Here is a 15,789-nt window from a genome sequence, read left to right on the forward strand (position 1 = left end):
TCAGTGCGGCAGTGGGGAAGGGAGAGAGTCACCAACCATGTTCCTTTTGTAAGAAGGGGCTGATGAAAAGAAGAGAGGCTGCCAAGAGAGATGTGCTTAAGTAGGAGCCCTGCCTACAGCCAGCCTTGGGTATCACTCTCAGAAGGTAAATAACTACCCATATTGCCTTCCTGATGAAGTTTTTATGGAAATAATTCCAACAATTCTTCTGAGTTTAATAACACCTTTCTATGAGCTTTGGGAACACTAGGGAAATGACTGAGGGAAGTGAACAGCTTTTTTCTTAGAGCTTTTTTTTTTTTGAAAAATGAAATTTTTATCTGAAAGGGGATGTCTTGGGCATATTGTTTTGAGGCAAACTTGGGGGACCTCTGTTTGTCCTATTAGCTAGAGGGCTGTCTTTGATTTTAGGGATTATAGTAAGAAAGCTTCATGATTGTATTTCTTCACCATCACTTCTCCCTTCAGACAAAATTTACGGCAGGAAAAAAGCTGAGTCTTTTTAAGTTTGGGGGGTTTCTTGGTAAGGAAATATAGGGCACTACAGGTGGGAAAATTAAGTGACTTGGGAAGAGAACACAAGGAAAGGAAAAGGGGATTGATCTTTCTGGGAAGTGGTAAGTAAGAGAGGAACTGACATTGCTGCAGATTTGTAAATAACTGCTTGTTCTGTTTCCTACTTTAGCAGGACCACATTTTACATAAACCAATAGATTCATGCCCTACCTCCTTTTCCCTACTCTGGTCCTGAGCAGTGCTACTACTGATCTCAAACAAAACAGGAATGTTAAGAGCCACTAAAAAAAATTCTAGGGCAGGTCTCTTCTTTGGGAAACAGATCTTGAATTTACCATTTTATCTGTCATTGTATCTGTCAAGAAGAGCTATTTTATCTAAGAGGTTTCAGAATGGAAACTGAATATCCATATCTCCAATAACTTGTTGTGATTTTTTTCCCATTCTGTATCAAAAACCTTGTGCTCTTTTTCTTAAAGAGACGCCTCCAACGTGTATAAACTTCCGGCTCTATAAAAGCTGGATCGTATCCTTGCATATGAAAATAAGAGCCAAGAACATACATGTTATACTTAGAAGCAAAATACCATCATCCTTTCTCTTTTCTCGCTTCGATAAGAATGTATTTTTAACGGAGAAAGAGGAAAAGATACCAGCCTAACAGGAGCAGAATTAGCTTTTAGGAATTTAGCAGCTATGAGTGAGAAGGTTGAATAAGTAAATTATAGACCTTCGATTAAAAGTTCAGGGATTCAAATTTAATTAGAGAAGGAGAAGGAGAATCAAAGACAACTTGATGTTTTCCAGTTTCCAGATAGTGAAGGTTTTCCATTCCTCTGTAGCACACGAGGCTGTTTGTAAACCCCCCTCCCTGAAATTCCCTCATCTCTTCTAGTTTTCCTACTTGTAACCAAATTCAAGCCCCAGAGTTGTCTTTATCACTTCCTCTCACATGTTCATTTAATTTCTAAAACATTTCAAATCCTCCTTCACAATCTCACATCCATTCCTTCCTGTTTGTTACTCACGCTGTCATCCCAGTTTATAACTTTGTTACCTCTTGTTGAGACTGTTACAACTCCTCCTCATTGTTTTTCCACCCTGGGGTGTCTTTTATTTCTTGTCCCCAATTCCCTTTACATACGTTTGCTAGTTATCTTCCCAAAGTATGGCTTTGATTATTTACCTTCCTTCATTCAACAAGCATGAAATGTATGTGCACAAGGTGCCAGGCACTGTTATATACATAAATTCATTTATGTAGGTGTACTAGACACCTACCATGTGCCAGCCTTGCCCTAGGCACTGAAGCTATGCCATGAGGGGGACAGACACAGACCTAACTCATAGAGCTTACATTCCAGGTAGAGTCAGTGGGCTACACAGTAAGATATGGCCCCTGCTCTCAAGGCATTTATCTGCTCAAAATCCTTCCATTGTTCCCTTATGCCTGGAAGAATAAAATTCAAATTCTTTACCTTGACTTTCAAGGCTCATTATAGTCTTATCTCAAGCAATAAAAGTATAGTATCTTTTTTTTTTTTAAATTGCTCCCACATTTTTGCAAATCGCTCTAAGGATACTGGCAAGCTTTTTTAACATCTCTACTGAAAATTATGTGATCAAATTATTTTTCTTTACTAGTGATAATTTATAGAAGAAAGTTCTTTTTTTTTTTCTTTGTGGGGGGATGTAATTTATTTTATTTATTTATTTATTTTTAGAGGACTTACTGGGGATCCAACCTTGTGCACTCTACCACTTGAGCTATACCTTCCCCCCAGAAGTATCTTGATGAATAATCTTGAGTTTGCGTGGGTCTTGTATTCTGTATTCAGCATCATATCACTGTATTCAGCACCACAGATCCAGAAAGTGACATCTAAGGTACATAGAAATGGGTAAAAGACAGTGGCACAGTATTAAAACTGCAATGAAATTGCTTTTCTAATTACAATTCAGTTATCAGCAAATACATATTGAATACCTAGTATGTGCTAGGATATACTTCCCATTCAATTACAAAAATTCAAGAGAAGAGCATTGGCCCAGCTCAGGTGCCTACCCTACATCATTGAACTGTGGCAGCCAGCATGGTGGGGCCATGTCAGAACATGGTAGCTCCCACAATAGCCATATAGATGCGCTGAAGGAGAAGGGTGGGGCAGACGGTTTCAGATGGGCCCACTACCTTCTGTGTTGGCACTTATCACTTTATACCTGTGTCATAGTTGTATAGATATGTCTTATCTCCCATATTGGACTATAAGCTTCCGAAAGAAAGAATTAGGAGTTTGGGATTAATAGATAACACATTACTATATGTGAAGTGGATAAGCAGTAGGGACCTACTGTATAGCACAGGAAACTACATTCAGTTTCTTGTAACGAGCTATAATAGAAAAGAATCTGGAAAAAATATATATATATATGTGTGTAACTGAATCACTTTGCTGTACAACTGAAACTAACACTGTAAATTGACTACACTTCAATAAAAAATAAGAACTAAAAAAAAAATTGTCCATTCTTTTTCTGTGATCAACAATGCCCATTCTGCTATACAAGTTTCCCTAAATATGTGATTTCTTCTGGGCTTGCTAATCTGCTCAAATTGTCTATTATATATGCCTGCACATATACCCCACTGTCAAAAACACTACAGCTCTGTAATAAACTGTCTTAACTGATATGGGAATTCTCCCCACTCTATTCTTTTTTTTTGTTTTGTTTTGTTTTGAGAATGTCTTTTTAATTCTTGGGCCTGTGAGCTCCCATATACACTTAAGAAAATCTATTTGTCAGTATTCTTAAAAAACTCTAATGGAATTTTGGTGGAGTTGCATTGCATCTGAAGGTTAATTTGGGGAGAATTAACAACTTTACCATGTTCAATTCATAAATATGGCATATCTTTCCATTTACTTAGGTGTTCTTTACTAACTTTCAGTAAAGTTTGATAATTTTTTCCAAACAGGTCCTGCTCAACTTTCATTAGATTTATTTTTTATGCTATTATAAATGTCTTCTTAAATTACATTTTTTTATTGTTTGATGCTAGAATTTTAAAATGCAATTGACTTGTGTACCTTATCCAGACACTTCGCTAAACTTCTTATTTCTCATATTTTTTGTAGACTCTTCTGTAGGCAGTATCTGTGAATGATAAACTTTTTGTTTCTTCTTTTTAAATCCTTATGCCTTTTTTCTTTTTTTCTTTGTTTATCTAATTTTACTGCACTGGCTAGAACGTCCAGAATGATGTTGAATGAAAGTGAAGCTGGTAAACATCTTTGTCTTGTTCCGGATTTTAAAAGGAAAATCTTTATAACTTTTGACCATTAAGTAGGATGTTTGCTATACATTTTTTGTTGATACCCTTTTTCAGTTAAAGGTGTTCCCTTCCACCCTTATTTTGCTAAGAATATTAATAAGAGTGTTTTATATTAGTATTGAATTTTAGGTGAGTCTCTTATAAACAGCATATAGCTGGATTGGGGCCAAGACCAAAAAATAGATGTTTGTCACTTTTTGTCTCCTCAACCCAAAAACCTTTCTATTTGAGGGAAGTCTTCCTTTATGTGAGTCTGTGAGAGACAGAACCTCATTTTCACTACAGAGCCTAGAGAAACCAAGTATCCCCTCTTCCACCCCACGGTGGCTAAGGTGCTGGTGTGTGACTCCCCTCTGACCAGCTGGATGCTCCAGCCAGGACTAGAATATTGAGTGACACAAAGACGACACGATTTATAATTCAGGCATGGCAGAGGCAGCAGTATCCAATGATGGTAGCAGTAGTGTTCTGCAAGAGCAGTGTCCGGTGGTGGTGCAGTCCAGTGCTGACAGTGCCCAGCCAGACTTTTCCGGTGCTGACTTTGGCTGTGGTTCCCAATGCCTGGTCTCTTTGGATTTCTGCTTGTTTTATAAGACCAGTTCTCCTGCTTGATTCTGGTAGCTACCTGATGTCTTTGTAATAAATACCCTTCTGCTTAAGTAAAAGAAACTCCATTTCTATTGCTTGCAAACAAGAATCCTGACTAACATAAAGGTATTCTTTCTTCTTCTGGAGCTGGGGAGGAGGAGATAATATGAAGGGGGAATATGTGAGGTCTGGATTTGCTGGAGCCATTCTTTCTACCATAGGAAAGCCAGCTTGCGTGAAAAATCAACATACAAGAAAGGTGGATGTATAAAGGCAGAATCCTGATAATGCCTTGAATCTCTGAATCCAACCATAATTAAAGTTAGCCTTACACTGGACTTCAGCCTCATAAGTCAATAAATTTCATGTATTGTTTAATCTCACTTAAGTGGACTTTTCTGTCACTTGCAACCAAACACATCCTACCTGATACCGTTCTATTCTGCCTTTGAAAAGGAATCTCTCACTTGATTCTGCAATAGGCTTTTTTAGCTGCTATTCTACTTCTTTCCTTCCTAGTTGAACTCATAAATGATTTAAAGTCCTAGTGTCTTCATTTCTTCACTGTCTTTCCCTGCTTAATCCACTAAAGTCTGGATTTCCTTCTTTACCATTCTGCTGACACTATTTTCTTTTAGATCAACAACGGTCTTCTCCTTTCTTAATTCAATGCCACATTCATTCACTCAACAAACAATTTTACATGCACACTTTAGCAAAGTATATTGCTACATTCATTCATTGAACAGATATTTATTGAACATCTAATATATTCCAGACTTTTAAGATAAAAAACAAATTATATAGGGTTCTTACTCTCATGTAGGATTACTATTTTATTAGAGAAGATAGACACTAAAGTAATTATAATAAACTGTAGTGACAATTACCAGATTATCTCCCTGGGAAATTAACATTTAAACAATGCCTGGAAGTTGAATATAGAAGGAGGGGAATAATACAGAGAGAATGTTAATAGAAAAGACCTGGAGGCAAAGGAGGATCATGCAAAACCCATGTGAGAAGTCCAGCCTTGCTAGGTCAAATAGTATAAGGGAGAGAGTGGCAAGAAACAAATCATGGACAGCCTTCAACCCCATTAAGAAGTCTGACAACATTGGGAAGCTTCTGAATGATTTTAATCAGAAGACTGGTCAATCTACGTTTATTAAAGATTGCTTTGTGGTTTGGAGGAGAATAAGAGTGTTTTCAGGAAATCAGAGAGTATTTCCAGGAGTCTAGCATTTGATGGCCTAGAGCACAGTGGTGGCCATAGGGATAAAGAAAAGGGAACTGATTTGAGAAATATTTTGGAAGTAGACCCCAAGGGATATTAACAGATACAGAGAGCGAGAAACCACTGAAATGTGGAACACAAAAATACTCGTGATCCTGCTCTGAAAGAGCACTGTAGAAAGGATAAAGCACATGAATCATATGATACATGTGTGAATGAGATTTATATCTTAAAGATAGTACAGATAGCCACTAATTTTTCCACATTTTCCAGCCGTTAGGGAGTGCCCCAGACTGGTTTGTATCTCATCCTAAGTCTTAGGACAACTTCCTTACATTTCTCTGCCGAGGAACAACTCTGCCCATTATGAACACAATTCTTGATATTGTTTCACAGAGCAATTTTGCTCCTTGCCATCCCAACTAATCTTTTATAAAACAATATTTTAGCTTTCTCTACGTGTAACCAAAAGACCCACTGAACCATTTTTCAAAACAAATCTATTGGCATTTTTTTCTTTCCCGGCTTGGATCAGGTTCAGGGCTCTTTCTTTCGTGATGTGCTTTTCATGGGCTCCTCAGAAATTCCCTCACTAGAGTTATCTAACTGCAGATCCCTCCAGATCAATGTTTCTCCTCTGGCTGGTCTTTACAATGCTGAATCCAAGTTCACCTCCAGCCATTTTCTGTTAAGGTAACTTCATTCTAGCAGGAAGCCCTCTTGGACTAGATTCTCTTTTATGTGACCCCCGCTCCCCCCCTCCAACAGAAGTCTTGTCCCTATCTGGGGTTCATACTGGGTCCTTAAAAAAAAAAATCCCCCTTGAGCAATTCAGTCTCAACTCTGCCTTCTTCTCTGTTGCCACAGGCTGCTTCATCCAAACTCTTTTCTTTCTTTCTTTCTTTCTTTCTTTCTTTCTTTCTTTCTTTCTTTCTTTCTTTCTTTCTTTCTTTCTTTCTTTCTTTCTTTCTTTCTTTCTTTCTTTCTCTCTTTCTTTCTTTCTTTCTTCCTTCCTTCCTTTCTTCCTTTCTTCCTTTCTTCCTTTCAAATTTTATTTTCTTACAGTAAGGACATTTAACATGAGATCTACTTTCTTAACAAATCTTTAAGTGTACAATACATGACCACTGACTATACATACAAGGTCATACAGCAGGTCTCTAGAGCTTAATCACCTGGGTTCACTGACATTTTATTCCTGTTGATTAGTAACTCCGCATGACTAACGACATTGAGCACATTTTCATGTGCTGACTAGCCATTTGTGTATCTTCCTTAAAGACATGTCTATTCAGATCCTTTGCCCAGTTTTTAATTGGGTTGTCTAATTATTATTTAATTGTAAGAATATTTAGGTACTCTAGATACAAGTCCCTTATCAGATATAAGATTTGTGAACATTTTCTCCCATTCTGTGAGTTTTTCACTTTCTTGATAGTGTCCTTTGAAGCAAAAAAAAAAGTTTTAAATTTTGATTAAGTCCAATTTATCTAGTTTTTCTTTTGTTGCCTGTGCTTTTGATGTCATATCTAAAAATCCTCTGCCAAAGCCAAAGTTATGAAGGTTTACTCCTTTGTGTTCTTCTAAGAGTTTTAGAATTTTAGCTGTTACATTTAGGTCTTTGATCTAGTTTGAGTTAATATTTATATACGGTGTGAAGTAAGGGTCCAACTTCATTCTTTTGCATATAGCTATCCAGTTGTTTCCTTTACTCGTTGAATGGTGTGGGCACTCTTCTCAAAAATCAGTTGACAATAGATAAATGAGTTTATTTCTGTACCTTCAACTCTATTCCATTGATCTATATGTTTATCCTCATGCCAATACCACACTGTCTTAATTACTGTAGCTTTATGGTGAGTTTTGAAATTTAGAAGAGGGAGTCTGCTGACTTTGTTCTTTTCGGTATTGTTTTGGTGGATTAAGTTTTAATAACTGAAATTGATAACTTCTGGGACATACCTGATTTTTCATTAAGAGATGAGACTGACGGCACAAACATAGTGATTAGAAAAAGTAAAACAATTTTATGTTCATACCTAGTAAGTTAAGACTCCACAATAAATTAGTTACAGTAAGTACTCTTAGAATTTGAAAAAATATTAAAGAACAATTTGGATGTAAAACAGAATTGGGGAGTTCAAGATAAGTTTACCTGGATCTTAGAGAGCAAGAAAGCCACAGTTGATTTCTGAGTTATACACATTTGCTAACGTTTTGCCTTGGAGTATTTCTCCAGCTTTTACATGTGTGTATACATTTTAAGTCACCTGATGTTATCAGTTTCATAAATGCCTCTTAAATCTTGCTAATTTTTTTTTGAAAACTCTCTTTGGCTTCCACATATCATTATTAAGAAAACACATACACACACATACAAACCAATAAACTTGTTTTATATCCTCTTTTGTCTAGGAATATGACAGATCTGAAGATATACCTGAGAAAGTAGCTACAGCTGGACCAGGGTAGAGGGAAGGGTGTGTTCCCATGGATGAGTCAAGCCTGCCCAGCAGTGTTGATGTAGACAAAGGCTTTGCCATCGCCTTTGTTGTTCTTCTGTTCCTGTTCCTAATAGTGATGATTTTTCGCTGTGCCAAGTTGGTGAAGAATCCCTATGAGGCCAGCTCCACAGCCACAGAAACATCTCTGAGCTGAACTGTGAAGAAGCCTGGTAGACTTTCCTTCTCAGGAGGTTTGAAATTTTTTATACAGGCTTTGTTTTTGTTGTTGCTCTTGTTGTTAATCGAGGCACTGTGGATTGAACTGAGGACCCTGTGCATGCTAAGCTCGCGCTCTACCACTGAGCTATAACCCCCATCCCTATGCAGACATTTATGACACAGACTTTATATTATTTCACCTCCCTATTTCTTAGCCTTCTTACTCTTGCCTTCCACAATGGGCACGTGAGGGTGAGTTGAGAATAATAAAAGAGATGAAACACAGCCAGTCTGAATTATTCCTATTCGGGGAAACTGTTACCAAAGTGGGACAGAGACAGGTTGAACTTATTAAAATAAGGCCATGGGTTTCAATCCTTTGGTGCCTAATATTCTCAAGAAAAGACAGTTGGCCATAATTTTATGATATAATATAATATAATGTCATGATGCTTGGTAAAACTAGAAGCCCTCCTAGAGTGGTCCTATGAAGTCCCTTTAGTTACGCAAATATAAGGCCAGCAGGAACCAGCTGTCCTATGATAAGAGTCTAACAGAACCTTTTTAGTGTGTGAAGTTTTATAAAATCTTCTGCCTTTCTCATGTGGGCAGAGCTCTGTGGCAGAGGGGAACTATTTTCTTTGGGTGAATCCCTTAATCTCTCTCTGCCCGAATTTCCTGTTCTAGAAAATAACATCTAGCGAGTTGAAAAGGGGCCCTCAAATGACATGCTCGTCCTTACCCCTGGAATCTATGAATGTGACCTTATTTGGTAAAAGGGTCTTTGCAGATGTAATTCAGGATCTTAAGATAAACTCATCCTGGATTAACGGGGTGAGCCCTAAATCCAATGACAAATGTGTTTATAAAAGACAGAAGAGGAGAAGACACAGAGAGATAGAGGAAAAGGTCATGTGAAGATGAAGGCAGGGATTGGACTTATGCAACCACAAGCTAAAGAATCCTTGCCTGGAACCACCAGAAGCTGGAAGAGGCAAGAAAGAATTCTCCCCAGAGCCTTTGGAGGGAGTGCAGCCCTGCCAACACCTTGATTTTGAAATTCTAGCCTCCAGAACTCTGAGAGAATAAATTACTGTTGTTTTAAGTCACCTAGTTTGTGATAATTTATTATGGCAGTCATGGGAAACTAACACATAACACATGATGATTATGGTCACAATCATCATCCCAGGGACTTTTTAAAAACATTTTTTAATTAAAAAAAAAAAAGCTTTTTAATTCCCAGGGACCTTTTAATAGAAAAGAGAAGGAAATCATAATCCCTACTTTCCAAAGTCTGAAGTTAGGGAAGTTTGGTAGACTCAACTATGGCTACCATGCAGGAAAGTCCCTAAGAGCATTCACTAGAAGGAAAGGTGGCATCTAGGCCACTGATCAAGGCTCAACACAGGTTTGGCTCAAGAGGACTGCTTCTAGCACAGTAAATAATAGAGATTAGAGCTCTCAGGTCCAGATGTTCTAGGCAGCAGTGACCTAGCCTGGGCTGTGAATTAAGAGAGCCATAACCTTGGAATCTAGCTGTGGGGCATCATTTGGAATTGTGCAGGGACTTGGACCAACATGCAGTCACTTCAGAGGACACATATATCCTTGAGACCATACTGGATCAGGTTTTAGTAGCAATGCCGAATGATATGGAGACATAATTTTAGCCATGCACTGTTAGATAGAGACTTGATAATTGTGTCTGTTCCTGACTCCCAGAAGCAGGGCTTCCCCTCTCCTTGGCCTGAGTAAGTTCTCAGGATTGCTGAAAATGAAAGCAGGGAAACCAAAGCCTTCCAATGGAGCCACTAGACTTTGCCTTTACCAGAACAAAGGGTGCAGTATTGGTTAAACTGGAGAGAGAAATTTGATGAAAAGAAATTCAGAGTAAAGTGTAGGTCAGGGTAAAATAAAAACAGATTAAGATTGAAGTCACTGCTTGAGGGTTACATGTGTCCCCTCCAGAAACTCAGAAATTAATCTTTTCCTATAATGTGTATGCGCAGTCGAACTGTAATAATTCTACCTAATAAAACTGAAAAAGGAAAAAAAAAGAAATTAACCTTTCCCTAACCCTTAAAATAAATGCAAGACAAACATATATGAATGACAGCATCAATATACAGTCGCTAGAGAGTCACAGATTTGACTGTTATCTTACTTTCTCCAGTAATCTAAGGGGGAAAAAATGCATCAGTCAGAAGAAGTGGATCATCTATGGAAGCAGAGAAAAGAGGAGCATCCCCAGGCAAACTCAGACAGAGCCAACGTGAATGCTGTTCAGGAGAGCAGGCGACTTCACCATTGCACAGCAGAATATGTCCAGTTCCAGTAGCCAGATAGTCTTTGGTGTGGAGATTCAGGGAGTTGCAGCCCACAGACCTTGGATCTGCCTGTTTTTATTGCCCTCATTATCTTTGTTAATCTGGTGTCCTTAAACATTCCTTTCATCTACCTAAAGTCGCAGCTTAGAAACCCAGTTGGTCTGCAGAGAAGTCTTATTGGGCCAGACTCCTTCCAGTGCAATCTACAAAGCATGAGTAGGGGTACGTTGGGATAAAAATGCTGCAGGTTCCTGGATACTGCCTTGTTTCCCAATCCTTCTTTCTAAAGATAACAGCTATTATGGTAGTTTGTTTTTGCATATCTGTGTATCTTTCCAGACATTCTTCTTTTGTTTTTATTTTTAAAGTAATATTTTTGAATAAACTAACCATTTTCATGTTTCAAAATCCACAAGGTATAAAATAGTGTAATGTAAAACCCTTACTCCTACTCTTGTCCCACACCCTCCCAGAGACAACCAGTGTTAATTTCTTAGGTATCTAGCTAGCGATATTGGCGAGGGGAAATTTAAGTTTATTTATTCATTTATTAAGAGAGATACTGAGGATTGAACCCAGAACCTCATGCATGCTAAGCATTCACCCTACCACTGAACTATACCCTCCCTCCCATCCAGTGATGTTTTATGTATAGGTAAGAAAAATGTACATTTTTGCCAATATTTAACAATAGCATAGTATAAAACCATGCTCTGCACCTGCTTTTCTCATTTAATAATGTATCTCAAAGATCACTCCATATCAATGCACAAAGATCTTCCTTAGCCTTTAAAAAAAAAAAAACAGCTGAACAGTATGCCTTTGTTTGAGTGTTCCATAATTTGTTTAACCAACCCCTGCTGATGAAAATTTATTTTGTTTCTAAATATTCTGTTATTCCAAACAATGTTGCAGAAGATAATTTAGTACTTTATGATCTTTCAAAAGTATATAATATTCCTAGAGGATGAGTTGCTGATTTAGAGTATTGCAGAATTTACAAAATTTTTGAATGGATTCTCAACATTCAAAACTCAGAAGCTTTCATTTAAAAAAAATATGGATTTTTAAGTTCACTTGAAAAATTGGCAATCTGGCAGCATTGTATCTGTCACACAGGACAAAAATTGTCTGCTCCCTGTAGGGGAGACATGTATTTCCCAGGTGACTACAGCCCTCACTGACCTCATTTTGCTCATTATATTACTTTCCTGATGTCTGAAACCCTCTAAGTTCTTAATCCTTATGTTCCTTTGTTTTGATTCTGAGATCACACAATAACCTTCAAATAATGATCTAATTTCCCCTGTCTGCAAGGAAAGGATCATTTGGCATTCCAAGGGTTTGGCCCCAATACTATGATTTCTCATGACCAAGTAGCATGTGGTTGTGATTTTTCAATATATTACAATGGATTACAGGAGTGAATGTGCTGAGGACACCAACATGAGCATTCCAATTGGTGTATCAGTTATTTATTACTTTACATTATTAAACTGCCAATAATCTGTCTACTTCAATAATTTGTAAATTTTAATAATGTGAGCCATATATATCAGGTCGTGACCATCTCTGACAAGAGTTAGTCTTCAGCCCTTAACAAAAACAAAGCCAGAGCTTGGCTCCCTAAATACTGCCTTGGAAAGGATTATACAGCTCAGACCTGCTTTTCCTATATAGTATAGTGCTTCTTAAATTTCAGTGAGCAAACAAATTGCCTGGAGGGGGGGGTCTTATTAAAATTCAGATTCTGATTCAGTACACCCTGAGTGGGGCCAGAGATTTAGGATCTCTAACAGGTTCCCCGATTGCACGTTTAGTAGCAAGTCCTTAGAAGACACTTCCTGAGTCCTACTGCAGATCTACTAGACTGATCGCTTCAGCTTCTCAGGGCAATGAAGAAATCAGACTGGAATATGATGCTCCAAATAGCTCCTGTTTCTCTTCAATATTCGTCGTTGCTCATTTCTACCCCCAGCCCACCCAACACACACACATCAGAAAGCTGGAAGAAGCTAACTAATAAAAACATAATCACAACAAGATCTTGTGGTAGCTCACAGTGGAAAAAAAAAAGTGACAGTGAATATATGTATGTTCATGTATAACTGAAAAATTGTGCTCTACACTGGAATTTGACACAACATTGTAAAATGACTATAGCTCAATAAAAAAATGTTTAAAAAAATAATCAGAGCAGAGCAAAGATTTCCCTTTAATCAACACACATTACAGAGCACCTCGTGCACAGGGCAGCATGTCAGGTGGTAGGGGAAACACTGATGATTAAAACAGGACCTCAGCCTTGCATTAATCACAAACCAACAGAGGAAACACACATACGTAGATAACTCCCAAGTGGAAAGGAACTAAGGTAATGGAAGCCCAGAGGCAGGAACCAATTCCAGAGCGGGGTGAGTGATGGTCTAGAACAGTGATTTTTATACTCTGGTCCCAGTACCAGTACCATGGGCATCACCTCAGAAAATCTTAGACGTGGAAATTCTCATACTCTATCCAGACCTACCCCAAGGGTGTTGTGGGGGGCAGCAATCTGTGGCTTAAGAAGCCCTCCAGGAGCTTGATACATGCTAAACCTTGACAACTGCTAGTCTATAAAAACTTCACAGAGAAGATGTTTGAATTGGACTGTAGATAATTAATATTTCACCAACAGAAAGGGAAGGGTCATTCTGGGAGACAGATCACAGTAAACAAAAGTATGGAGATGTAAAAGTGAAATGCACAAACATGGTGGAAAAATAACATACAATAAGGAGTGTGAAGGGAGAAATGGGAAACGGGCCAGAGAGGTAAGTTGGGGCCAAATTATGAAGAGCCTCAAATTTTATATTGTGAAGTTTGAACATAAAGAAAATACAATTTTAAAGCAGGGGAGTGACATGATGGGACCTACTATAGGACTGATCTACATAAGGCCAACCAGTTAGGAGGCTATTTTGTCTTGGCAAGAAATAAGAACTAAATAAAGGCAGTAGAATAGGAAATGGAAAGGAGGGAAAAGATACAATAAGCATTTACGAACTAGGATAAACAAGTTGTCTTACATAATGGTTTAAAACCACAAGCTGTAGGGCCAAACTGCCATGCTCTGACACTTTTTATCTCTGTAGCTTTGGGAAATTTAATTCTGTGCTTCAGTTCTCTCATCCATAAAAAAGAGACAATAATATATACAATGAAATATTATTCAGACGAAAAAGAATGAAATCTTGCCATTTGTGACAACAAGAATGAATCTAAGGGCATAATGCTCAGTGAAATAAGTCAGAAATGGGTGAAGGTTGTTGAAAGGTACAAACTTCTACTTATAAAATAAAGAAGTCATGGGGATGTAATGTACAGCATGGCAACTATAGCTAATAATACTATATTGTGACACAACATTGTAAACTGACTATACTTCAGTTAAAATGTATATATACCAAAAAAAAAAAAAAAAGAAAGAACTGGGAAAAATTAATATTGTATTGCATGTTTGAAAATTGCTAAGGAAGAAAAACTTAAAATTTCACATCACAAGAAAAAAATTATGGCTGGTGACAGATGTTAACTAGAATTATTGTAGTGATCATTTTGCAATATATACAAATATCAAATCATCATTTTGTACATCTGAAACTAACATAATGTATGTCAATTATACCTCAATTTTTTAATTTTAATTTTAAAAAAGGAGACAATAATAATGGTTCCTACCTCTTAGTATTATGATGAAGATTAAATAAATTAATAACTGTAAAATGCTTAGAACAGTGCCTGGTATGAAGTAAACACTCAACAAATATGATGCATGTGTGTGTTTTGTAAGAAGTAGTATGTCTAAAATTTCTAGCTCAGGTTAGAAAATAATGCCATCATGAGATAAGTTAGGAACATTTTGAATTTCAAATATCTAGAGGAGACCTTTATTTCTCTGTACCCCAATTCCTGGTGTCTTAGCAATTGGAAATAGCCACTTCAAGTGGTCCCAGGAAACTGGCGGGCAAGTGAAATGAGCACAAGTGCAAATGTGGACAGCTGGAGAGGATTTCAAAAACTTCGATGATCCTGGCTGCTTGGGCCCTATTTCCAATCTTACACAGAAGGTTCTGTTTTATACTTTTAAAATAAAGTTAGGTGCAGTTAGTGTAAAACTAGCTGAACAAATTAAAGCAATAATGAGATTCTGTGGTAGTCAATAGTGCTGGTTCATCAAATACAGCTGCTTCTCCCTCCTTCCAGAGATGAGACATGACTGTTCTTCCTGGCCCCCTTGTGGTTGGGTAGAGCCTTATTACTCATTCAAGCCAATGAGTTGCAAATTAGTGTCCTGAGTCACTTTAATTGCCAATGTGAGACCCTCTAGTGTTCTCTCCTTATGGCAGGACAAATCATCAGCCTGGGTTTCTGAGTAGCTATGAGCTATAAGCAGAGCGCCACTGTCAACTTTCTAGAGATGACGACACAGTGTGAGCAAGAAATACGTGTTTTTTGTTTTAAGCTTTTGGAGTTGTTTTTGTAACATAACTTGGTCTGTCCTGATACAGGTATTAGTTTAACACATACCAATTAAAAAAATTAAACAGTTAACATCTAGTCCTAATGAGGGTGTGGGGGGAAAGATACTTTTAGAGATTTGCTAGTGGAAGTAAAAATTGTTTCAATCTTTTTGAAAAGTAATTTGACGGGAGATTCTAATAAAAATGAGGAAAAGTACATTTTTTTTACTGAGCTTCCTTTTTGGGGAACCTCTTTACAGAAATAAGAGTAGAACTGCAAAAGGATGTTAATGCTTATTGTTGCATTATTTGCAGGAGCTAAAAACTGAAAACAGTTTTAATTTCTAAACATGGTTTAGCCATACTATGAAGTATTATGCAACTGTCAAAAAGACAACATTTATCCTTTTATTGACTTCAAGGGATGTCCACATATTAAGTGAAAACAAAACATAAAAAAAAAAAAAATCCACGTTTGACCTTGTACACACAAGCCTAGAAAACCTCCTCAATGGATCAGGGGCAGTTAAGTGACAGAGGTGGAGAGCATATTTTCATGTTTTTCTTATTACATCTTAATATTCTTCGACTTGTTACAATTTGTACGACTTACATAAGA

General features: G+C 37.4%; 1 protein-coding gene across 1 annotated transcript; it reads left to right on the forward strand.

Annotated features, from left to right (window-relative positions):
- The first annotated feature begins 8,050 nt into the window (after positions 1 to 8,050).
- Positions 8,051 to 8,513, forward strand: CTXND2 (cortexin domain containing 2). The gene has a single exon (XM_045519122.2). The coding sequence runs from the start codon at positions 8,166 to 8,168 to the stop codon at positions 8,331 to 8,333; it is 168 nt and encodes a 55-aa protein (XP_045375078.1). The 5' UTR covers positions 8,051 to 8,165; the 3' UTR covers positions 8,334 to 8,513.
- Positions 8,514 to 15,789: the final 7,276 nt, after the last annotated feature.

The sequence above is a fragment of the Camelus bactrianus genome, chromosome 21 (genome assembly GCF_048773025.1).
Source record: "Camelus bactrianus isolate YW-2024 breed Bactrian camel chromosome 21, ASM4877302v1, whole genome shotgun sequence".
Lineage (NCBI taxonomy): Eukaryota > Metazoa > Chordata > Mammalia > Artiodactyla > Camelidae > Camelus > Camelus bactrianus.